Source organism: Gigantopelta aegis, chromosome 4 (assembly GCF_016097555.1).
Source record: "Gigantopelta aegis isolate Gae_Host chromosome 4, Gae_host_genome, whole genome shotgun sequence".
NCBI classification, from domain to species: domain Eukaryota; kingdom Metazoa; phylum Mollusca; class Gastropoda; order Neomphalida; family Peltospiridae; genus Gigantopelta; species Gigantopelta aegis.
Window position 1 is genome coordinate 19,738,912 of NC_054702.1, and position 25,812 is coordinate 19,764,723.

General features: G+C 34.9%; 2 protein-coding genes across 2 annotated transcripts in view; one reads left to right on the plus strand and one right to left on the minus strand.

Annotated features, from left to right (window-relative positions):
- The first annotated feature begins 36 nt into the window (after nucleotides 1-36).
- LOC121369654 (lanC-like protein 3) lies at nucleotides 37-11,553 on the plus strand. The gene is made up of 4 exons (XM_041494699.1): nucleotides 37-629; nucleotides 4,859-4,982; nucleotides 6,194-6,412; nucleotides 10,402-11,553. Exons 1-4 carry the CDS (start codon nucleotides 93-95, stop codon nucleotides 10,764-10,766), a joined length of 1,245 nt encoding a protein of 414 aa, XP_041350633.1. The 5' UTR covers nucleotides 37-92; the 3' UTR covers nucleotides 10,767-11,553.
- A 2,043-nt stretch (nucleotides 11,554-13,596) lies between these two features.
- The window catches only part of LOC121369655 (macoilin-1-like), a 40,270-nt gene continuing 28,054 nt past the window's right edge, over nucleotides 13,597-25,812 (minus strand). Inside the window, exons 7-12 of the mRNA XM_041494700.1 lie at nucleotides 24,997-25,372; nucleotides 24,304-24,462; nucleotides 22,695-22,877; nucleotides 21,363-21,483; nucleotides 20,484-20,658; nucleotides 13,597-18,704 (exon numbers count right to left, since the gene is read on the minus strand). Of these exons, the coding sequence (XP_041350634.1) occupies nucleotides 18,487-18,704; nucleotides 20,484-20,658; nucleotides 21,363-21,483; nucleotides 22,695-22,877; nucleotides 24,304-24,462; nucleotides 24,997-25,372 (1,232 nt within the window). The 3' untranslated portion in view covers nucleotides 13,597-18,486. The remainder of the gene's footprint in view (nucleotides 18,705-20,483; nucleotides 20,659-21,362; nucleotides 21,484-22,694; nucleotides 22,878-24,303; nucleotides 24,463-24,996; nucleotides 25,373-25,812) is intronic.

The following is a 25,812-nucleotide window of genomic DNA, read 5'->3' on the forward strand; positions in this document are numbered from 1 at the left end:
CAGAATATAAAATTTATACTATCATAAAGCGTTTCTTTTTTTATTTTATTTTTACAATTTTTTGTCTGTTGTTGACTCTGCAAAGGGGGAAAATGCCAAGACCACGATATTTTGTCAACAAGTTGGCAGATTTTGTTTCAGGAAATGTAGTTCAGATTGATAAGGATAAATGGCATCAAACTATTAATTCGATTGTTGAAGAAATTGAAAGGAAAATGCCGCCGGATCTTGAACATTGCGATGGGGGTCTCTACGTGGGGAATGCCGGTGTTGCGTACACGTTCTACCATCTGTCTGTGATAAAGTCTTTTGGGGATATAAAACACAACTTGTTGGAAAAAGCTTTACAGTATTTTAATATTTCATTAAAATTTGCTACAAGCTCAAGTTGTCGAGATCCTCGTCCATCATTTATCCTGGGCAAAGCTGGAGTTTTTGCGGTTGGGAGCCTCATTTCCAAGGAACAGGGCAACAAACAATTGATGGAGGATTTTATAGCTAAATATGCACAGTTTTACAATGAATGTTTAAATCCAAATTTTTACCGCCATGGTTCTGATGAATTATTTGTGGGTCGGGCTGGATATTTGTGTGGAGTGTTCTTGCTGCAAAAGAAACTTGGAGTGAAGGTGCCAAACAACAGCAATAGTTTCTATTTTCTGTCTCTCTGTCTCTCTCTTTCTCTCTCTCTCTCTCTTTCTTTTTTGATATTATTTTTTTAAGTTTTAATTTTATTTTCAATTCAAATTACTGTAGATTTGATGGGATGCAGTCGATTCGTCCACTGGACAGTTCGTCCACGGACGATTCGTCCACTGAAAATTTGTCCACTGAGGAATCAGTTCCGGACGATTTGTCCACTGGGTTTTTATTTCCCCAGTATATTTCGTCCACGGACTAAATAATGTGTACTACATGTACGTGGGGGCTAAATAAATTATTAGATATATTTTACTCCGTAATTTTTTTTTGCTGTGTCATAAATTTACAAAGTTGAAAATAAATTATATTGCATTAGATTACGCTTGGTAGATGTTTTTGTAACAATGCTCTGCAGACATAATTCTTTGGCGTTTCTATTCGGTTATTGTTTGTTTCTATAATGTACGCCTTTCACCCTACATGTCGTAGGATGTTTTTAGTACAATATGCCCAGTAAAGATAACCTTTAGCCCTTCCCTTTCAACTTGTTTGGTTTCTGTTTGCTTTACCAATTAAGTGTACAGGGCTCCGTTTTACGAAGCAATCTTAGGGTTAAGATCACCTTAAATACATAGCTACATAATGCATTTAAGGTGATTTTAGTGCAAAGATCGCTTCATAAAACGGGGCCTAGGTGTCCTCTATTGTGATATTGTGAAGTAATTAGCTTAAGCTTGTTTCACCAAGTTGGATCCAGTAGCGTCTAAAACAACATTTAATTAAATTGGAATTGAAGACAAGTTTTTATTTTATTTCGAGATTATTAGGCATATGGGGATAACATGTGACAAGGGAGGGTACAGTGGATAGAATTTACGCCATTGAAGGAGAACATGGCATGGTAATAAAGTCTTCCGAAGCAGAGGCTTGCATTACCTATTTACCACATCGTGATGTGAGATAATGTACGAGCGAGTGGACGAATCATCCGCATGATAATGAATACAAACAGTTAATAAAAACTGGATATTAATGTTAACTCTATTTTACTTTTTTGGTTATAGTATACCAATAAATTATGTTAAGAAACGATTACAATGTCAAAGAAATAACTATTAATATGTTTGAAAAAAAGCAGTCATCGAGTCGAAAGCGATTTGATAACCTCATATTTTATAACGTTTTTATAGAATCTTTTTACATATAATGATTTATACGAAAATAATTCCATTTCATAATTACTGTTTTGTAATGAGCGTCTTGATTGGTTAAAATGCTATCACGTGATCTAAAAAAAAAAAAAATTCAATCCCCGTTTCTATTATTATCCCAAGTTCGTCTGCACTGTGAGTGACGGTGACAATTCAGGCTTTAAACGACACCGGTTTTGAACTGAGACACATAATGTATATGACAGGCCACAAAAATGAAGCTTTTATTAGAAGTTATGGCAGAGAATGCTCAACAAATCAATAGAGAGACATGAGCGCAGCTCTGTCACATTTGACAAAAACACCAAACACACGCGGAAATGCATACACCTTCATGCACAATTCCGCGACCTGTCCTTTCCGAGAATAATATCGCACAATTACAAACTTCCTCTGAAATCCATACACACAGTAACACTGAAACCAATTTATCCCTTTCAAGTCGGTCTTCACATTTATTTTCACTAATTCAACTTTTGACAACTGCAATTTTAATTTAGGTAGTAGATAAATCTTCTAAATAATTTGACGCTAGGGCCAAGTTCAAAATTCATTGAAAAAAATACTTGCCTTATTAGTTGATGGTCTGTTATTTTAAATTTTATAACATTTTATCCACATTTGATTCAGAAAATTAAAATTTATAAAACCTTATGTAAATCAATATAATGAATCGGAGATTTGACGGAAATAAATGAATGTAACTTTCTAAGGGAATTCCCTTATTTGTATATTGATACAGTTGTAAATCATTGTGGAATAGAGTTTGATTGGGTTTTTTAATATAGTTTTGTATAATGGCAATATTAATGCCATTCATACAGTGTGTAAAATGGTTTTGGTGTTTATCATCGCATGAACGTCAAAAATATAATGTTTAATTCTTAAATAAAATTTATCTATTCAGGGTTTTTGCCAGAGGGTAAAATGGGTATGGCGCCATACCCATTTTCTTTTGCAGATTTAATTTTTTTAAGTTAACATTTTGAAAAAATTAATTACTCTTATCATTACTGTATGATTTCTTAACCCTAACCCTAAACTTAACCCATTTTCTTTCTGGAGTTGGACTGGTTGTGATCAGTTCCATAGCACCATACCCAAAACATTCTTTCTGGCAGAAACACTGCTATTGGCCTAGATTTTAAAATTAATGGTCCGAAATCCAATAGATGAAATATTGTTTGTGTTTGATTTAATGAATATATTTCATTACTAATTCACCAATTCGTTTATAGATGTACCGTCATTTTTACTGATTGGTTAAATGTGTAACGGGAATCCCTAGATCTCTCTGTGTATCTTAAATCTGTTTATTACTCTATGTGTATCTTAAACCCGTTTATTACTTTCCCAGATTCAATTTATCTGATCTGGCTTTCAGGGTAGCTGTCTATGATAAAGAGTTTCACTAAGGTCTACATCTTCATAAATCAAGGCTAATATTCGTTCCTCGTATTCAGCCTTGATACATGTCGTCAAGAAATCGTGCCACAAAATGCTTAAATTTCATTGGATGCGATGAGATCTGATTGCAACGAATCGCAACACTCCTTATAGATTCCCTTGTTAAATTGTAAACACGTGTCATGTTTGTCACGATATGTTAAAAAAAAGGTCATCGTGTAAGGGACATAATCGGTGTTACAAATTTTCTTCCAATAGAGGGCGCTAGTAGTGGATATCAGTAATCTTGACTACATGTATCAAGGCTGAATACGAGGAACGAATATTAGCCTTGATTTATGAAGATGTAAAGTCTAGTGCAGATGACAAAATAAAAACACAAAATTAACTACATCAACTTTTATTTACACTTAACATAAAATAACACAAAACATTGATTAAGAATAAGACTGCTTCAAACCTTTCATCCTACCCCAAAACTAACAATTAACACCTCAAAACTCTATACAACCTAATAAACAAGACATGTTCGTAGCTCAAGCAAACATAGTACCGTTCTGCTGCAAACAAAATCACTTATACAAAACCACACAACCATTAAGCCACTATTACAAAACCTAACACAACCACTGTTACCAAACCTAACACAGAACGAAAGACATGGTCTACTCAAACAGAAGTTAGGCATGCATGGTACCTTTGGCTATCTCCCAAGTAAGACCTAGATATATGGCTACGGCTAAAAAGGACTTTATGTGCACATTCAGAGCAAGCTGTTGTAGCGCATGCCTATACTGGGCACAGTGACCGGCCTTGGCCGGATCTCTCTGTCCAGGACAGGAAAAGGGGGGGGGGGGGGGGGTTAAAGAAGGGACACCTGCACTGGCAAGTGCAAGGGAGCACCAGCAGTCCAAGTATTGGTAGCAGGCAGAGAGAGGTTGGTGCTATGGAATTTTGAATGTCCCGTAGGATTAAGCCAAAGAGGAAGAGGTGCGCGTTTACATGAGGGAGATTTAACGCAATTTTGATGGTCGTTCTGATTGGAAAATGAGGAGAGCTAATAGGTTTCACTTTTAGTAATTTAGATATATGTATGTATGTATGCCCACAAATGACTGTCAGGTCAGATGTCGGGAATTAACGTGCTTATATCAATTTAATGTTCAAGCACGCTCGTTGTGAGCACGATTTCTAACTAGGGCCAGAAACTGCTCACAACAAGAGTTAGATATATAGTACTTCCCTCTTAATATAGTCTACTCAGGACTTCTCAAAATAACAATCTTAAATAATTTAACTTTAATATAATAATAATAATTCAGCCAATGCTTAATTAATACCCAACTTAATCTACACTAATTACAAAATATATTTACCAAATTACAATACCCAAAATATAACCAAATAAACAAATCTATATCCCATATAATAAAACATTAATTATTACAAAATAAATCCATATCACCTATTTTCAACACAACTTAATTCCATTTCCCTTACAAATGGAACTTTAATTTGGGGACAGATTTTCGATATATTTTTTGCCAAATTGCTAATATTTCATAAACCCTGATAACCTGTATGTTTTATTTTTTTAGGTACTTGACGACAAAGCTATTCAGTCACTGTGTGCTGTTACTGTACAGTCAGGACGTGATTTTGCAAGGAAGCACCAGTCGAAATGTCCTTTGATGTATGACTATCATGGAACACAGTACCTAGGTAAAACTTTCTTGTACATGTATACACATTGTCAGTACCTTTCTGGCATCATTTTTCTAGTTGTCAGTAGGCTACTTTTCATGCATTTTTTTTTTTTTCAATTGTTAGTACTTTTCATGCATTTCCAGGGGGCTGGGATTTAACCCAGTGGTGAACTGTCCTAGACGGACCACCCATCAGCCGACCGCTTTATCACTGGGCTACGTCCAGCCCTATTTCAGTAGGTTTAGTCTTTGTGACAACAGTGGGTTTCCCTCTTGACCAGGTGTCTGAATTATCATCTATACATGTGTGTGTTAGACACAAATTAGCAGTAGTTTAAAATGTACTGAGGTGTCAATTATTCCTTTCCTTTCCTTATTCCCAGCACATGGGACCATCTCAATCGGTAGAGTCCTCGCTTACAGTGCTTTGGGTGAAGGATCAAACCCCCTCAGTAGACCCATTCTCTGATATTGTTTTCCCCCAGTTCTTACCAGTGACTCATGGCTGGTATATCAAAGGCTGTGGTATGTGCTGTCATGTCTGGGAACTTGCACATAAAATATCTCTTGCTGCTAATTAATAGAGAAGTGTGGCAGGTTTCCTCTGAAAACTGTGTGTAAGAATTACCATGTTTGACATCCAATAGCCAATGATTAATAAATCCATGTTCTCTAGTGGTGTCGTTACCAGAAACTTTAACTTTTCCCAGCACCAACTTTAGGGCTCTTCATGGAACACAATACCTACAAATAGATAACAACACACATTTATTGGGATTGTTAATACCATTCCTGAATGGTCCATCAAGGTGTTTCGATCCTGCGATGCACGCAAGTCAAGCAAGCACTCGGCTGACAGAGTTAAATCCTGCCCCAGTCCTTTTTTAAATTATTATTATTGCTGATTATGAAATATAGATAATCTTTTTTTTTCTTTTTTTCTCCTGACTCCTTCCCTTTCTCTCCTTTGAATTCCATCTCATTTTTTCCCATTATTGCAACTCCTATCTTTCAGCTTTCGCTGTCCACCTCCACATCCCAGTCCTTGTCCCTTCAACAGTATTAGATGCATGTCTCTTGTGGCTATCTGTGCCACACCTGCTATATCCTATCAGCTTTAGTTGTGGGCTTAGTCTGACCACCTATTATACTCCCCTACTACCATCGTAGATCATATATCAGTATGACAAAAAACATAAGATGTCTATATATTTTGTTTAATTGAAGGAGCTGCACATGGTCTGAGTTCCATCCTTCAAACGCTGCTGTGTTTTCCCGACTTTCTCAAAGTGGACCCCATGGCAGAACAAGATATCCGACATTCAGTTGATTTCCTTCTCAGTTTAGAACAGCCAAACCACAACTATGCCCCGGCTATGGATGATGTTGGAACTTGCACGAGACCGGAGTCGCAGGAACTGGTACACTGGTGTCATGGGGCCCCAGGTAAGAAAGAAACATATAAATATAAAATACATTATAAAGATAGATTGCATGTCTCTCAAAATTGCGAGAATGATTGTTTTGTTTGCTCGTCGTTCCCTCAAATCTAATTTAGCGTAACCAATTTTCCGTTCACATTACATTTAGGACATTATTTACATGGATGTAATAGGTTACGCAAAAAGAAAATGGGTTACCTGAATTTATTTTTGTGTAATCGATAAATGGTTTACGCAAATATTCAATTTTCAGAGGCCTGCATTGCATTTGCTATATTTATGGAGACTAGTCAATGAAACTGAAATCTTATAGAAGAAATATTGTTCAACAATAGATGATAGATTGCATAAATTTGCTATATTTATGAAGACTAGTCAGTTAAACTGAAATCTTATAGAAGAAATACTGTTCAACAATAGATGATAGATTGCATAAATTTGCTATATTTATGGAGACTAGTCGATGAAACTGAAATCTTATAGAAGAAATACTGTTCAACAATAGATGATAGATTGCATAAATTTGCTATATTTATGGAGACTAGTCAATGAAACTGAAATCTTACAGAAGAAATACTGTTCAACAATAGATGATAGATTGCATAAATTTGCTATATTTATGGAGACTAGTCAGTCAAACTGAAATCTTACAGAAGAAATACTGTTCAACAATAGATGATAGATTGCATAAATTTGCTATATTTATGGAGACTAGTCAGTCAAACTGAAATCTTAAAGAAGAAATATTGTTCAACAATAGATGATAGATTGCATAAATTTGCTATATTTATGGAGACTAGTCAGTCAAACTGAAATCTTATAGAAGAAATACTGTTCAACAATAGATGATAGATTGCATAAATTTGCTATATTTATGGAGACTAGTCAGTCAAACTGAAATCTTATAGAAGAAATATTGTTCAGCAATAGATGATAGATATTTATGGAGACTAGTCAGTTAAACAGAAATCTGATAGAAGAAATACTGTATTTTTTGAAAATTATTGTACGATCATATTTCTAGATACCACATTTTTAATTGACTGTAAAATTGTTATCTAGGTACAAGTTGTTGAAGTTATTGTAAAATTTATTTCTAGATACAATGTATTTAAATGATTGCAGAGTTGCATTTTAATCATTTCTAGATGTTTTTGATGATTGTAAAATTGTATATTTAGGTACTGTGTATTTGAATAATACAAACATATATTTTTAGATACTATGTATTTAAGAGATTTTACACTAGTATATCTACATGTCAATATCATGTTTTTACGATTGTAAAGTTATATTTTTAGAAATCATGTATTTAAGTGATTGTAACACTATATTTCTAGATGGGTTTTTAAATTATTAAAACATTGTATTTTTAAATATCATTTGAATTTAAGTTTTTATTTCTCTGTATTTTGTTTTAAGTGATTGTAAAATTGTATGTCTATAGTCTTTCCCACAGGGAATGCCTTTTTTTTCATACTATGAATTTTTTTTTTTTTTTTTTTTTTTTAATCATTTATTATCCCCAGCCAAGTTTGACCATGTCATGGTTGGGGAGCCTTGATTTCATGGCCTTACAATAGAGTTGCTATATAAGTGAAAATGCATAATATTATAGTAATTTAACATATAAATATATTTCTAGTGTTCCCATATGGTTGGGGATTGGCAAAGGAAGCCAAGATGCTATGATTCATATCTTGGAAAGAGTTGAGAAAAGTAGAAGGAAAGAAAGAAAATACAATAGAATAGAAAGAAATTAATGAATGAATAGATAGATAAATAAATAAATAAATAAATAAATAAATAAATAATGGGGGGTGGGGGGACTTAAAATCTATGCTACAAAAAAAAACTTATATTTCGAAACGAAAAAACCTGCTATTACAAATGAAAAGACCTGTAATTCGAAACAAGCTATTTATAAGAAGTTTCAGTTAAAAAGATTAAGCCACTGTGTGCATTGATTATTGAACATTTCATGTTCACAATTTTTGTATGAAATAAACCTTTCAATTTCAAATTTGTTTCGCAATATATTTTTAACTCCATTTATATTTAATACTTTTTTCTGTACTTCATACTATAAATATAATATTTAATATTGATAATTAACCAATTTACAAAGTTGCTGTGTTCATTATTAACCATACCAAACATAACAATATCTCGGTTAAAACAAATATCAATTCCAGTTTCAGTCTGTATCCAATGTTTTGTAGCTCCCCAAATGTGGTTAACCTTATTGCAATCAAAAAATATATGTGGTATCGTTTCTGGAGAATTTTGACAGAAGTCACAAGCATTTGAATCAACATAATGTATCATGTGTAAAAATTTATTTGTAGTTAAGATTCTATGCAGTATTCTGTATTGAAACCATGATACAGTTGTGTAAAAGTACACATCGAAAAGGAATAACATAGTACTTTTCCCATTGCCTGGTATCGTACATAAATCCTTCATTCGCATATTTTAATTGTGCTTTGGGGGTTATAGTTTGTGAAGTTATCATATCATAAATATCTTTACAACCTTTTTTGTCTTAATAAACATTTTAGTTTAAACGGAAAAACCGAATTTTTTAGAATTGTGAACGTGTCTCCCTTATTGTTCCAAGCTTGTTTATAAATGATTTAATAGCACTTGTAAGTGAAGCATATTCTAAGAAGTTTGTATTTATATGATATTTTGTTGCAAACTGTTCGTATGTATAAAAATCACCTTGTTCATTTAATAAATCATTTATAAATATAATACCGTTATCTATATAAATTTTGTATATAAATGGTTTGTTACCTATACATATTTTGCTATTATACCAAATATTAATGCTTAAAATATCCTCAACATTTTGTGGTTTTTGATATTTGTGTATCTCTAACCAGCTGAACAAGGTGTCTCTCCAAAACGTATTTCGGACGTGTTCAATATTTCGCATTAAGAAATAATCGCCTTGTATAATCAAGTCTTTTAAAGATATGTTTGTAACCGATTTAAACAAAGTTATCCACTTTGAGTTATTTGAAAACATTCTTCGAATCCACGTGCATTTTAAGGCTGTTATAAAATTTGATATGTTTATCATTTTAATACCACCTGTTTTGTAATTTTGTATTATTAGATTCCGTTTCAGTTTTTTAGTATTGCTCTGCCAGATAAATTAAAAAAATAATGTATTTACATTTTTTATCAATTTGTCATTTGGGTTTGGTAGCGCTATTAACAGATGGGTTAGCTTTGGCATTATTAAAGTTTTCAGTACTGTTATTCTTCCTATAACTGTTAATCTTCTAACAGACCATAACCTCATTAATTTTTGCATTCTATTATTTTAGAATCATAGTTCAGTGCAATTATTTGTTCCATGTTAATTGCGAAGTTGATACCGAGCAAATTAAATTGTGTTGCGCCCCATTCTAACTTCCACCGCGTACGATGGAACACATCCTTAGAAAACTTTTTCTTTCCGATCCATATAGCTTTTGATTTACAAAAATTCATTTTTAGGCCTGATATATATGCATAATAATCTAAAACCTTCAATGTAACAGAGACTCGGGAGAACCATCAAGAATGAAACTTGTGTCATCTGCATATTGCGAAATTAAATACTATGAAATTTACTACACGTTATTTATTTCTTAGCCAATTGTTTTCTAAATTGCACACAAAAATAGTATTGTTTTGTTATTTCCAAAACACTTTTACTTTTCTTCTTACGTTAAACCAAACTGACACTATTTACACGTTTTTGTAGGAGGATGAGACAGACTATAGATGTGTTTTTAAATGATTAAAACATTGTATTTTTAAATATCATTTGAATTTAAGTTTTCATTTCTCTGTATTTTGTTTTGAGTTATTATAAAATTGTATGTTTAGATACTGTTTTGATAATTCTAAAATTATATTTCTTTATTATGTGTACCGGTATTTAAATTATTGTAAAATTGTATTTCTTTATATTGTTATGTAAACTTGTATTTGTAGGTATAATTTACCTGTTTGCTCGAGCCTACATCGTGTGGGGAGACTCCAAGTACCTGGATGCCTGCATTCGCTGTGGGGAGCTCACCTGGCAGAGGGGTCTGCTCACCAAAGGTCCAGGGATCTGTCACGGGGTTTCCGGTAACGGCTACGTGTTCCTGTTGCTGTTTCGCCTCACGGGTGACCAGAAACACCTGCACCGGGCGCAGCAGTTTGCCGAGTTCATGTTCTCACACGAGTTTCAGTCCGGCGCCCGGACTCCCGATTCTCCATTCAGCCTGTACGAGGGGTGGGCAGGGTCAGTCTGTTTTCTCGCAGATTTGTTACAGCCAGAGAAAGCTGCTTTTCCATTTTTTGATATATTTTGAATGCATTGTCGATGGCAAATCTTACTATGGAATTTACGTTATTTGATGGAGTAAGTTTTAGTGTTATATTTGTTGGTTCGTTTTCATTAGGACTGTCTTCTTTACAGAATTCACAAAACGTTTGCACGTAAAATGATTCCATTTTACCGACTCGACGTAAGTAATCAGTAAATTCAAATTTACTTGGAAGACTCTTCCGGTTTTGAAAGCCCAAAGTGGGTGGAGCACATTAAAATGCAGAAAATAAGCAGAAATAGTTGGTCACCATAATATAGACAATAAAACATTTGCCGATAGCCAGTAAATATGATTGGTTATTGGACGAGACTTGATGAAAAATGGTACAGACAGTCTTGTAATATTTGACGTGTTGCGCCATCAGCTTTAAAACAAAGATGACAACTTTCCTGGTAGTAGCAGAGCACTTGGTCTTAACCATACCGGTTTTCAAGACAAGATATATCAAAATGTCTTGGTATATGCTGTTCAGTTATCTTTATTGTTTTTTTAAAATAGCAACAATTTCAATGTTGGCCATGGCATAAAAACAAAACAGTTAAAGCTGAATCTTAATTTGGACATTTTACTTTTTATAAACCTTGTTTAGACGTATATCAGAATATAATGTAAATTGGTTTTAAAATGTCACTCTATGCCATGGTTAGTATTAAAATATAGATTTCAGGGTTTCTAGAATTTTAATAAAATCCACTAGCCATGGGATCAGCAATTTAAAATTTTTACTAGCCATGATTAAAAATTCACTAGCCCTACTTTACTTTAAGTTATTACAATTTTACTAAATAACTTAATAATCAAATATTTATGTCACCTAAAGAGGGAATTAGAGCTTAAAAACACTAACATTTGAGGGTTGGGGTGGGGGTAGTATATTCGTATTTACAAAAAATTCACTAGCCGTCGGGCATGGCAATAGTAGTTAACTACTAGCCGAACATTGAATATCACTAGCCATGGGAGTGGGGCTACCATAATCTAGAAGCCCTGGATTTGTATATATATATTTACCATTATAGCATTGCAGTGTAATATCGGACATTTTGGTTACATGTGCACTATATTATTTGTAGATATAATAAATGATCATTTGGATTGGACACCATTTCATTTGTTGTGTGTTGCTTTACATTTTAATGAGTGATAAACCACCAGTTTCTTGAACCATAATAAAAACTTACCTGTATTAAAACTGTTTGCATCAGTTTGTTGTTACTTGCTATATTTAGTTCTGTCATAGCATTAAAGTGGTAAAAAAAAAACTTAATTAAATGGGGCAGTATGCCCAAGCTAGTCCCCATATGATGGCTCTGTCATAGAATTTTGTTAATGGCACTGTTTATGTGTCCATGTTCGTGAGAACAAGAGACGATACGACTTTCACAGCGTTTAGTGAGTGTACTGAATGTGAAATTACATTAAAATCTTGCCAGTCAATTGATATATGTTGATAATTGTTAAGTATATTATAGTAAGAGAACTGCTGTTTAATATATGGCAAAGTGGGTCAAATGCAATGTCTAATTTTAAAACATTTCAAACCCATAACCAGCTATATTTATGGTCAGCTTTGGTTTTAACCTTCAAATTATTTTTACTGGGATATTTATACCCATTCACAGAGTATACCCAAATAAAATTATTTGCCATTATTCACATCTTAAAACATGCCATCATAAAATGTTGGTGCCATTTTCCTTACCTGGAACGAAAATACTGCTTGGTGGCAATGTGCTCTCAATGGGAATACAAAGTTTGAAAACTAAAAATTACAGCCATCGGTCTATATCAGGGCCAGTGAGCTGTTCTTATAAGTTCGATTACCCAAAGTAGTTTTCAATGTACCAGAGTTGGGAGGGTAAACCATTTTAGAAATTATTACAAATCAGGGTTTTCATTTTTACTAGTGTATCAAAATCAGAAATGGCAAAAGAACATTAAATAGGATATTTATACAGTAACTTTCTCTGTGAAAGGGCCAGAATTTAAATCGGGATCTTTTAAAAAGTTTCATGCCACATACAAGATAACACATACCATGTTTTTTTTATATATACCGGTCAAGGTGCACTGGCAGGAACAAGAAATGGCCAAATGGGCCCCAATGACCGGAATCAATCCTAGACCAACCACATGTCAGATGAGTGCTTTACCACTGGGTTACATTCCACCTCCTAATCGGTGATAAAACACTTGGGTTTGTTGTTTTTTTTGGTAGGAGTAGCCCGTTTGACAGCAGCAAATCTCTCTCTCTCTCTCTCTCTCGGTCTCGTCTCCATCAGGTTTTCAAATAGTTGAACACCATGACACCAAATAGTTTAAAATGTCATGTGTCTGTAACAAATATTATTTTCCTTTTTCTTAAAAAAAAGAAAAGAAAGGAAAAAAAAGGCTAAAATCACAAAACTAACAAAGTGATAAAGGGTCAAAACATTAAAAAAAAAACACTTTTCAAATAGGTGTCAAATGAAATGAAAACACAAAATATTTTCTGCACCAGGGGCCCTATTTTCGAAGCCATCTTAGCGCTACAAAATCGTAAAACCGTCGTAGGTTGTGACGTCACTACAGCGCACGCCATAGTGACGTCATAGCTTACGATGATTTCACGATTTCGTAGGCTAAGATAGCTTCGAAAATATGGGCCCAGGCCCTTTAAGTATATGGGTTGAATGAAATGAAAACAACACAAAATATTTTCTGCATCAGGCCCTTCAAGTATATGGGTTGAATGAAATGCAAACAACACACAATATTTTCTGCACCAGGCCCTTTAAGTATATGGGTTGAATGAAATGAAAACAACACAATATTTTCTGCACCAGGCCCTTTATTTTTCCTGACTGAGCTTTTCTTACACATTAAAATTCACATAGCAATTGAGACAGCTTGGTCTGAAATTGCACTCCATCTATATCCTATAACAAGGACCAAGGAATTAAAATGTCGGCAACACACAAACGATATGTAACTGAAGCAAGTAACGACGACGAACATCAGTTTAAAACTAATAATAATAATGACCTCTCAAGTCGACATTGTTTACAGTAGTTTCAAATGGTCAAGGAAAGACAACTGCACTGCCGGAAGAAAAAGTTTAAATATAGTACTACACCATGTCGAACAACAAGACAACTTGTAACTGAACAGTTATTTACTCAGTCCACTAAAACATTGCTTTAGAAAGTGCACTGCATAAACAGGTTAACATAATAAATAATATAAAGCTGAAATGAAGTTGCACTCACAAAATATACAGTAAATAAAACTTTCTTTCCATTCTATTCCTATTTTGGAATTTCTGTATGACTGGTAAAGATTTTTTTAAAAACATTAAAACTAATTTTTTTTTAATGTCAAGATTTTTTAATCCTTGGCTGTGTTGCCGAACTCTTTTTTTTTTTTCCTTCTGTTTTTTGAATATCAACTAAATAATTGGCACCCAAAACTAACCACACATCTGTTTTATCCTCACAAATGTGTGTAAAGTACTAAAAAGTAGTCCTCGTTTAAAATGTACCTTCTGGGTTAGTCTGTAGAATTTTCTACAGTGGAACTTAAATAGCTCTGTGGTTTGGTTAATGTTTACCATTTCATACATCGATGTTCTGCTTTCACAAACTATGAAACAGACAGCAATACATCTTAAAATGGCTTCATTACAAGAAATACTCTTGAGCAAGCTTAAACTTCACGACATAAATCATGCTACATCTTTCATTCTGTATGTAACAGGACAAAGGTACCTAATTTGAAATACATGTAATACCAAAGGTAAATAAAATTAGTTTATTCTGAATAATAAAAAAAAATTCTCCATCACCTCTGTTTTGCACTTATAAAAAGAGTTTTGGGGTGTGGTGGAGGATTCATTTAAAAATATTTTTTAGAGTTTAGTTGTTTCAGATTTTTAAAAAACCATACTTATGTATTTATACATGGTGGTTTGGTATATAGTATCTAGTATAACCAATCATTAAAAAAAAAAAATGGTCTATTAATGCAAATAAGATTTTTGGTTGTCCTGATGCAATACAAATAACTGGGGGAAATCACATTAAGAATACATAATCGACAAGATCAAATCAAAACAACGAAACCATCGAAATACTTATACAGTATTTTTACACAAAAATAAATGTTCACATGCATTTTGTGACACCTTGCAGCACATGTAACCAACTATAGTAAACACTGAAGAACACTTAACATAAAAAATAACAAAAATAAACAACTGAATCAGATACATGAAAACGATCTGTATTAACAAATAACAGTTGTAAAGATTTTGATTACTATATAGGTATATTAGCACTTGTTAATATTCAGGGGGAAAAAACCCCAAAGAGCTGCAGCTGAACCTTCCATGAAAGGCTTCTTTAATTCTCTTACGGTAACTGTGAAAAATTCAGAAATAGGATCACCATGAAAACATGACATACAACACCAAACACAACCAGTCAGGCACCTGGGAGATAAGTTGGTATTACCCTACTCATCTCATTTACATGTACCATAGGTTGTACTAAAACGGATTTGGAACGATGAAATGGATACCTTGCATTGACCAAATATCACAATTAAGTGCAACACATTATAGTCAGCGATTAACCAATGTGCTAAGGCATTATTGAACATTCCTCTACAACACCATCATTGGACAAATAACTGGTGGTCATTTTTTGTTTAATATTTGATTTATAAAAACTGTCCACATAAGGAAACTAATAACTGCCATTTAGTTTTGAAGGCTGAAACTTTCAGCAATGAAAACAACTGTAAATGCTAAAAAGTGTTTTTCCCGTAGGTTCAAGCAAAATACTAGGTCGTACATTAACTTCACATTACTGTTGTAGTTGATTCTAAGGACCAAGAAGAGCACAGGAAAAAAATCAGCATGGATAGGCAGTCCCTAATCTAGCCGGCAAAATGAAACGTTTTCTTCGCCAAAAGTCAGCTAAAGTGGCTTCTGTTATTAGCAGTGGTCTAACAAAGTCACTGTAATATTTTAGACCTAATCCAATTTCAAAAACAAAATCACGTAACAGACATGATATGTACCGATAAATGTTCACTTTTCCTATTTTTATCAAACGTTTCCCCTTTCTTCTGGGAAGGGAGAAATCACTTCTACTTTTTCAGTCCTAGATTAGGGCCTGATAGGGTTTGGCATGAACAAACAGTGGTTCCATGGTGTCCATTTTCACAATTCTTCAGTTCCCATTGTTAAGTACAATTGCTTCACTCTGTCAGTGTTGGGCATCTCTCTCTCTTGAGTGTAGATGTAGGAGGAGGAAATAAATAACAGTACCCATGAAACTTTCATTACTGTTGTGGTTAATAGTTTGCAGGGGTGATGTCAAACATTTCTTTGCTTGACACATGCTTACATCAGAGATAAAAATTACCTTGGACTTGCAAGGTCTTGAAAAGCAGGACATTATAGTGAAATTTTCATCAAAGAACAAGATCAGAAAGAGTTTTCGGGTCGAGTTAAAATTCAGAATTGTGGAAATGTCCTAGTTTTTTGTTGTTTTTTTATCTGTGTTACATTCACTGCCTAATCCAGCTGACAATTCAAGTTCCTAGATAAATGTTTTCAGTACAGATGTACAGGTTCAGAATGTTACAGAAGGACAAGTCTTTTCATATACCGTACACAATCACATACAACAAAATATTTGTAGTAAGCTGTAAACTATTAATAATAATTTCAAAAAATTACACACCTTAGTGTTAGTGAATCCTTTTCATCTAAAGGCTACATATTACATTGTTCAACTAAAATGATACTTTTTTTAAACTCCTGGAATTGGCTATAACACTATGATTGAAACAATTACACACCTTAGCATTAGTAAACCTTTTTTAAGCTAGGATAAAACAAAAACTTACATATTACATAGTGTTTGAACTAAACCAATACATTTTTTTCCAGTACCTCTTGAAGCTGGCTGGCAGCTCAAATAATAAAAAAAAGAACACAAATCAGCAGTGCAGTTGTCTTTGTTAAATGAACACGGGAGTTGGCAGAGTGTAGTGAGGTAATCTAAAACGAAGTGGGGCGGGGCAGGGAGGGTAATGGACAATTCAAAAACCATACATAGCACCAGTGGACAAAGGTCTATAGAGATGGACTATATAACTGTTAACTTGACCAGCACTTGGAGGGCTAAGAGGTGATCCAATACAAGGCAAACACAAATATTTGATTGTTTACTGCTTAGTTCTCAGCAAAACATAGCGACAATGAATCCAGATCCATTAGACGAAATGCTTCAACACTACCAATACGACTGGACTGCAGTTACGATTATTCATTTTAAAATTATTGGTGTCTATTTTAACAATATCTTTTTGCAGAGTCCTGGGCCCAATTTTCGAAGACATCTTAGTCCTACAATATCATAAAACCCTCAAGAGCTAAGACATGTGTCAAAGTGATATCGCAGACTACAACGGCTTTACAATATCATAGTGCTAAGAGGCTTTGAAAATATGCAGCCAGATTCTACATACAAGTTACCAAGTCTCTTTCTATATTTTATTAGTGCTTTATTCATTATAGTTAACTGATACATAACAAATGAATACTGGCCAGCAGTTTTCTAAATGATAGAAAAATATTGCTGATTCAGCTTTATGTTCTGTCACCATTATAACTCAGCATTATAATTCAGAAGTCAGTAGATTAAAGGGAGCTAAAATTCAAAGGGGTCTTGTTGGTTTCTGTATTTTGGATTAAATGTATTCTTTTCTCAAACTGAGATTTTAATTTATCTACAGTTGTATCAAGAGTTGCAGTGATCAAACATTAAGGTATCCAATAGCTATTGATTATAACATGCTAGGGTGTCGTTCAACATGGTTTTCCTTTCAAATACTCACTCAAAGTCAGAGTTAAAGCTAATCAGGTATGCACTCAGGGGAAGAGTGCTAGAGGTATGCACCAATCTCAAATCTCAAACTACACCCTCCCCTCCCCCCAATGAATTTAGTTTTCAGTATATTTTTAAATTACTGTAGACTCTTCTTAAATGGTGTACCCCTATATGAATACTGCAGCTCACCTTTTTAGTCCTCTACCGGTTCAACCCGAATGGACTATAGGTACTGTTTCCATCTGTGTGTCAGTCGGTCTGTCGGTCCGTTTGTCTGTCCCACATATGGTTTTCAAGACCTTTTTTTTTTCGCAATGCCTCAAGATATTGAACTGAAATTTTGTGAATACCTTTATTATGTAGAGTTACAGGTCAAATCTGACTTTCATAGGGAATTACCCACTTTTCAACAGACCTTAGAAAATACTTTTTTAAGTCCAGTAGTGGTCTGATTTGCTTTAACAGTATTCTCAGAATGCTTGTTAAAAAACTTAGAAAATATAATTTGTTTAGTCCAGTAGGGGTCTGTTTTGCTTTAGCAGTATTATCAGAATGTTCATAAAAAATTGCACCTCCCTAAAAAACCCACAAATCCTGCATCCACCCCTGCTGATGACAACCATGATTAAATTTTTTAAATTAATTCCTCAAGACACAGTCCTCTAAAGCCTATCCTCAATAACGGGTAACCTGAGCAGTAAACAATGAGATATTCCGATTGCTCTCAAGTGGCGTCAGCTGATCGGGAAAGAAAAAGAAGGCGGCGAGTACAACTACTGCACGTCTTTTTGTCTCGTGTCATGGCGTCGTCGCGCGTCTTTTCACATGGACGATGTCTTCGGGGTGTAGTCTGTGGCGTTGGGGTTGAGGTCAGAGTTCATGGTGACGTCGTCCTTGCAGAACTTGGATGAGAAGAGCGGCGAGGACGTGCGGTCTGAGTTGAGCGACTGGTACGAGTTGGTGCTCGGGATCAGCGCCATCACTTCTGCTATCTTAGACTTCAACTCCTTGATCTCATTGTCTCGCTCCTGAATGTTGGCTGCAAGTTAATGAACACATGTGAATTAAAGGCAGGTTGATTAAAAAGGTAATACACACTTCAAGGCTGGTTCACAGGGCAGCTGACTTATTAAAGACAAGAATCACACAAATCATGCTACCAAAATTACACTTCAAGGCCGGCTCACGTGTCAGTTAATTTGTTAAGGAAGGAAGGAAATGTTTTATTTAACAACGCACTTAACACATTTTATTTACGGTTATATGGCGTCGGACTTATGGTTTTTGATTAGCAGCAAGGGATCTTTTATATGCACCATCCCAGACAGGATAGTACATACCACGGCCTTTGTTATACCAGTTGTGGAGCACTGGCTGGAACGAGAAATAGCCCAATGGGTCCACCGACGGGTATTAATCCTAAACCGACCGCACATCACGCGAACACTTTACCACTGGGCTACGTCCCACCCCTTGATTTGTTAAAGACGAGAATCATACTGATTATGCAATACCCAGCCTCTGTGGCATTGTAGTTGAGCCATTACCTGGTAGACAGTGGGTTCGCACCTCGGTACCAATTCCCATCCAGAACTATTAAAGTTAAATTATTTTGTTTAACGACACCACTAGAGCTCATACAACCTTCAATGATCAGACCTGTCAACCATGCTTAACCTTCTGACAACTGCAGGCGAGATATCTCACCCAAAGTCATGCAAGCCGACAAGACTGTATAACGCATACAGTACATTCACTCTTCATATTTTCCACTGTTTTGCATAGAGCACAGAACAAACATAATAACAGAACGACACTGATCTTGATAGTGGCCATTTTAGTATTTTGGTGGGGTTTTTTTAGAAATACGACTATATAGGTGGGCAGTTTTTCACTAGCCTGCAAACTTTAAACACAAAGCCTGAATCCGTGTCGGAGACAAGACAGCCCAGATAGATGAATTGTGTGCTATAAAGTTTTACTTTTATTGGATGTAAGCATGAAAATTAATTAAAATTAATGATTAAGCAACTTGAAATACACACTGTGGATATATTTTTCTTTTGCTAAAATATGCTACCATAAACTGCTTTGCTAATATTTTAAACAGCTCAACTTAGCTTAAAATGAAGAAGTAATTTTTCTGATTTATGGCTGTGTCATCAAAATTTTATTATATATCAAAATATTGATAACTGGGGTATCATGATTGTGAAGCTGGTTGATTAAAGTACTTTCTGGCATAAATTAAAAGTATGTATTATCAGCAATATTTTACTAGGACATTTAGTATGTCAACTGTCTGGTGACCCCAACTTAAAAAGAAAGAGGACAAAATATTACATTCATGCTATTGTTACAATTAAATACTCATTTCCATTTACTACAAATAGAATTTAAAAAACACTTTTCAGAATTTGTGCAATTCTGTGTCATTCTCCTATGATCAAGAAAAAATTAAGCTAACTTTACAACTTTTTCTTTCATAATTTCTGTTTGTTCAAAAAATTACATTGTTAGCTTACTGTTTCTTTAGACCAACTAATTTGTAAATAGACACTGCCTTTTCAGCTATAATATCTTTTCTTCTACAAACATGTATTAAATTTTTTTTTTTTTAAAACCAAAATACTGATGACGGTCATCTACATTAACTTTTCCATATAGGAGCCAAATGGCGCCTACTTCTATTTTTTTTATATAGATAGTATGAAATGTTTTAGTAGCCTAGTGAATTTTTTTTTTTTATATGCGACCAAATCGGTCACAATGTAGAGGGCTGATGGATCAAGTTATGGCAAACGTTTTCACGGCTTACTTTGTAGTATTTTAATCTGTCGTCTCTCTTCGCCGAGGGCTGAGAACAGATCCTGCTTGAAGTGAGTTTCAGCAGTAAGGCTGTTCTCCAGCTCGGTGTTCTTGTCTTGCATGGCTCCCAGGGCAGCCATCAGGACCTCAGACTCCTTCTGGGCATCTTTATATTGTCTTAGAGCCTGAAAATTTAAATAACAAATTGTTTTAGAGCCTGAAAATTTAAATGACAAATTCTTTTAGAGCCTGAAAAGTTTAAATAACAAATTATTTTAGAGCCTGAAAATTTTAAAAAAGGAAACTGTTTTAGAGCCTCAAAATTATTTGAAAATTCAAATTCAAAATGCATGAATCCAATACCCAGTGATGTTGCTAAGAATAGAAATAGAAGGCAATATTGAAATTTTCTTCACCGAGTTCAGAGAATAAGAGAAACTTTTTCAAAATGTAAAATACATGAATCCAATACCCAGTGATGCTGTTAAGAATAGAAATAGAAGGCAATAATGAATTTATTTGCATGGAGTTGAAAGAATGATAAAAAAACTTGTAGGACAAGCTCTGGGTGAGGACAAAAATTCAACAAATTATCTACTAAACTCAAAAAATTTCTAGGACCCAGTTATTTTCTAATAGAATATCAAATAGAATATCAATAATTACATGAAATTATTTCGCCATATTAAAATAAAATTTGCCAACTGTTTCTAAAATTCACAATTGGAGAATTTGTTAAGTGCCTGAGCTAGCTGCGAGACACTGATTGGGATATTAGGAAATACGCGTCCACTGAGGAATATCAATCCTATGACTCATCACACTTGATGAAACTTCTCTAAAACAAAAACTACATCCAACCTCTCCAAACACAAAGTGGATCACTTACTTGCACCTCCCTCTCCAGCATTCTAAACTGATCTTCGCGCATCTTCAAATCTCGCCGCAGCTGCTTCATGTCATTCTCACTATCTTTTCTTCTCATTTTGCAGCTTTCTGAACACTCGAGTCTGAAATAATTAACCATGTCAAATAGGAAAGTTCAAGTGGACAATCACAAATTATACAACCATCAATGATCAGACCTGTCAACCATGCTTAACCTTCTGACTACTGCTGGCGAGATATCTCACCCAACGTCATGCAAGCCGACAAGACTGTATACCACATACAGTACATTCACTCTTCATATTTTCCAGTTTTGCACATGGCACTGACCGAAAATAATAATACATTTTTCCATTAGCATGAGATCTTTTATATGCACTTACATATTGTAACCTTTGACATACCAGTTGTGAGATACTGGCTTGGACATGAAAAGTGAATGCATTCATTTTAGCGCGCACACGCACACACACCCACATACCTTTACTGTTCAGCTATTTATTAAATGCATACTTTTTCTATTTTTCAATACGGTCTTGACTGTTCTTGATATAATAGCCGTTTTAGTTTTTTGTTTTTATGTGAGAAATACCTGATTTTAAGTATTTCCACTTGACAACAATGGCGGAACGTCGCAGTAATTTTCAGGAGTTGATAGCCAATTGTGACAGCTAATTTGATAATGAATTTGACTGTTTTACGAAAATCACGAAATATTAGGACACGAAACGTTGTTAATTTCCAAAAAAAATATGGTCAGAAAAATACAGTTGTTGGGAATAATGGACATAAGTACTGGACATCTGACCATTGATATTTGTGACACAGACTTCAGAGGAATCAAGAGACATTTTCCCATTACATGAGATCTTTTATATGCACTTACATATCATAAGCTTTGACATACCCATTGTGGGATACTGGCTCGGACATGAAAACACCAATCAGTGAATGGGTTCATTGTGGGGGTAATCTGAATTTTAACATAAGACACATGCGTGCGTGCGTGCACGCACGCACGCACGTGCACGCACGCACGCACGCACGCACGCACACACACTTCATACCTTTACTGTTTAGCTATTTATGATATGGATACTTTTTCTATTTTTCAATACTGTCTTGATCCAACATGTTTTTTTCATTAAATACCGGTACTGTCCAAGTTTATTTACTGGAGCAATCTTATGTATTTTAATAATTAAATATAGCCAAGAACTTTTTTACATTGCCAACTCAAAATATCTAACCTGGTGACTACAAAATAAAAATATTCTGATATGATAAAAATATTTTACTACCATTATCTTAATTTGTAAAATCTAAATGTTACCTGGTTGCAGTTGCCATGGCTACTGCCCGAGCAGCAGCGGCTTCCTCTGCCTTTTTAGCCTTTCTTTCAGCTGCCAACTGCGTCTCAATGGAAGTCCTTAATTTTCGTTCCTCAAGAAACTTCTTTTCAAGCATGGCTATATTTTGTTTATCCTGCTGCCTGCTGGTGACAAGATTGTGTAATCTGAAGAAAAAAAAACGGAAATGATAAATCACAAGAACATTTTCAATGGTAATTCCTCATTCTTCCTGATGTATGGAAATCTGTTACATGCAATTTACGATTAATCAAGTTCTATATTTCTTAACCCATTTAACCCAGGTGTTCTCCCCATTTTTCTCCCCAATTTCTGAAGTAGTTCTATACATATATATATATAGCATGACTTGACATGAATCCACAGATGAAAGCATGGCTCAAGTTTCAATATTCTGGGACTAAATCCTTGGTGATAATGGGAGTAAAAACATAAAAGCAAGCTAAACACAAAAGTAACAACCACATCTTGCCTTCCAACTCCATTGAAATGAGTCCAAAATCTGTCATCCCTTGAATGCCCAACAGTAAGATCAACAAACACATAAAAACAACTGGAAATGAACCTTTAAAGAACAACACTTGCACAAACATTAACAAAGGGAAATAAGCTGACAAAGTAAAGGTAAAACCAAACAAAAACAAAATGTATTGCCAAGTTGTAGTCAAATATCAGATAACATTACATACATTATCATTCCCAATAAAAAGAAAAAGAAATATTTAAACTAATATTTTATTTAACGACGCACTCAACACATTTTATTTACGGTTATATGGCATCAGACATATGGTTAAGGACCACACAGATTTTGAGAGGAAACCCGCTATCACCACTACATGGGCTACTCTTTCCGATTAGCAGCAAGAGGTCTTTTATTTGCGCTTCCCACAGGAAGGATAGCACAAACCATGGCCTTTATTGAACCAGTTATGGATCACTGGTCGGTGCAAGTGGTTTACACCTACCCATTGAGCCTTGCGGAGCACTCACTCGGGGTTTGGAGTCAGTATCTGGATTAAAAATCCCATGCCTCCACTGGGATCCGAACCCAGTACCTACCAGCCTGTAGACCGATGGCCTAAACACGATGCCACCGAGGCCGGTCATTTTCAATAAAGGCTATTTCTATTTTATAAAAACTATTGAAAATCCTGTATTAAAATAGCTTTTGGCTAAAAGAAAAAGGAAGGAAGGAAATGTTTTATTTAACGAAGCACTCAACACATTTTATTTCCGGTTATATGGCGTCAGACATATGGTTAAGGACCACACAGATATTGAGAGAGGAAACCTGCTGTCGCTACTTCACGGGCTACTCTTTTCGATTAGCAGCAAGGGATCTTTTATATGCACCATCCCACAGACAGGATAACACATACCACGGCCTTTGATATACCAGTCATGGTGCACTGGCTGGAGGGAGAAATAGCCCAAATGTCCCACCAACAGGGATCGATCCCAGACTGACCATGCATCAAGTGAACGCTTTACCACTGGGCTACATTACGTCCCTTATTATAAAGTTAACCTTTAATCAATTTTTGTCTGGTTTCTTAAATGTGGACTTACTTGTTTTGCAGGTTTTCGTTATCTTGTTGCAGCTGATACAGTTCTGACCGCATCGACTTGTCCGCTATGTTCAAACTGTTTATCTGAGATCTCAACTCCTGTTCACAGTTGCGACTAGATTGCAAGTCTGCTTTCAACTTTTTAATATCTGTTTCTAACCTGAAACAAAAATGAAGGAAAAAAGAAAATAGAAAATTACTTATTTTGAATATGTTCGATGCCTGGGTAACTGAATAAAGCACATACCACACTTAAAACAACCATTTTATTACTCACGGAGGGGACTATAGGTTTTGTCTCCGTCTGTTTGCCCGCACCACCCACCTACCTGTCTGTCCCACAGAGTTTTTTTCCTCTTTTTTTTCCGCAATGCCTCAAGACAGTGAACTGAAATTTTGAGTACAGCTTTATGTCAAGTTAAAGATCAAGTTTGACTTTCATGGGGATTTAGCTGGTGGTTGTTTTTCAGATTTAGCTGTTTTTGTATTCCTTGAACATAGGAGATATGAAATTGTGTTGGGTCTGGTTGGGCATATGTATTGCTTTAGCACTAGTCTCAAAATGGTTCTTCCTTTTTCTAATTTTTTAAAGCATTTATTATTCATTAAGAAAGATTCCTCCGACATTGGATTAACTGCATTTCAAATGCACCATAAAAGTTTACTAGAAAGTTGTTTGTTGGAGCATCTGTACCTTGATATTGTTTCATCTTTATTGTTGCTGAACGTGGCAGGAGGTGCCTCTTTCGTATAGTTCTTCGCTTTCTTTGTGCTGTTTTCTTTACTGCTGTTGATTTTGTTCCCCGACGACGGAGACTTGGCCGCCGGAACTGAGTTTGTTTTGAATGTTTTCGTCTGCTGCTCACTGGCAAAACTATCCCCACTTTCATCGAACTGGTTCACATTAGTCTTCTTTGGCAAAGTCTTTTCTATAAACTCAAGCTCATCGTCCTCGTTAATGTCTGTTGTGCTTTTTGACTTCTTGCCATCCTTGTCATCGTCCGACTTACCCAGCTTCTTCCCAGCCACCCCATTTGAGATTCCTTCCTCTTCTGGTTTAGATGGTAAGGCTGGGGAGAGAAAATAATAAAATAAAATAGCGTATTTCACGAAAATCAACATATAAGATACTCTAGTTATTTAACATTGTAAATATTTCCTTTTGTAAATAATACAACTATTACAGCTTGTTCACCGTTAAGTTACACATTTACTTACAAGGAAAGGAAAATTAGATTTTTGACATATCAGTACACTTTGGCTTTTCAGTGTTTAACATACGGTTATTATGACATTTTGGTTAACAGAGAAAAATATATGAATCCTGCTACTGAGATATAGGCTACACTTACTGATAAAACAGCAAGGGATCTTTTATATACACTTGTCCATAGGCAGGACAGTATATATTATTACCATCATGTGGCACTGGTCGAGGCAGAAAAAAAGTCCATTGTAGATAATCAATCTTGCGACACATTGCACCTAAAGCAAACACTTTACTGCTGAA

What these genes read in the sequence shown, in the direction of transcription:
- LOC121369654 (XM_041494699.1), top strand. Translation starts at nt 93, where the DNA reads ATGCCAAGACCACGATATTTTGTCAACAAGTTGGCAGATTTTGTTTCA. An exon ending in AAAAGAAACTTGGAGTGAAG is followed by an intron (nt 630 to 4,858) that starts GTGCCAAACAAC and finishes TTATTTTTTTAG; the next exon opens with GTACTTGACGACAAAGCTAT. An exon ending in TCATGGAACACAGTACCTAG is followed by an intron (nt 4,983 to 6,193) that starts GTAAAACTTTCT and finishes GTTTAATTGAAG; the next exon opens with GAGCTGCACATGGTCTGAGT.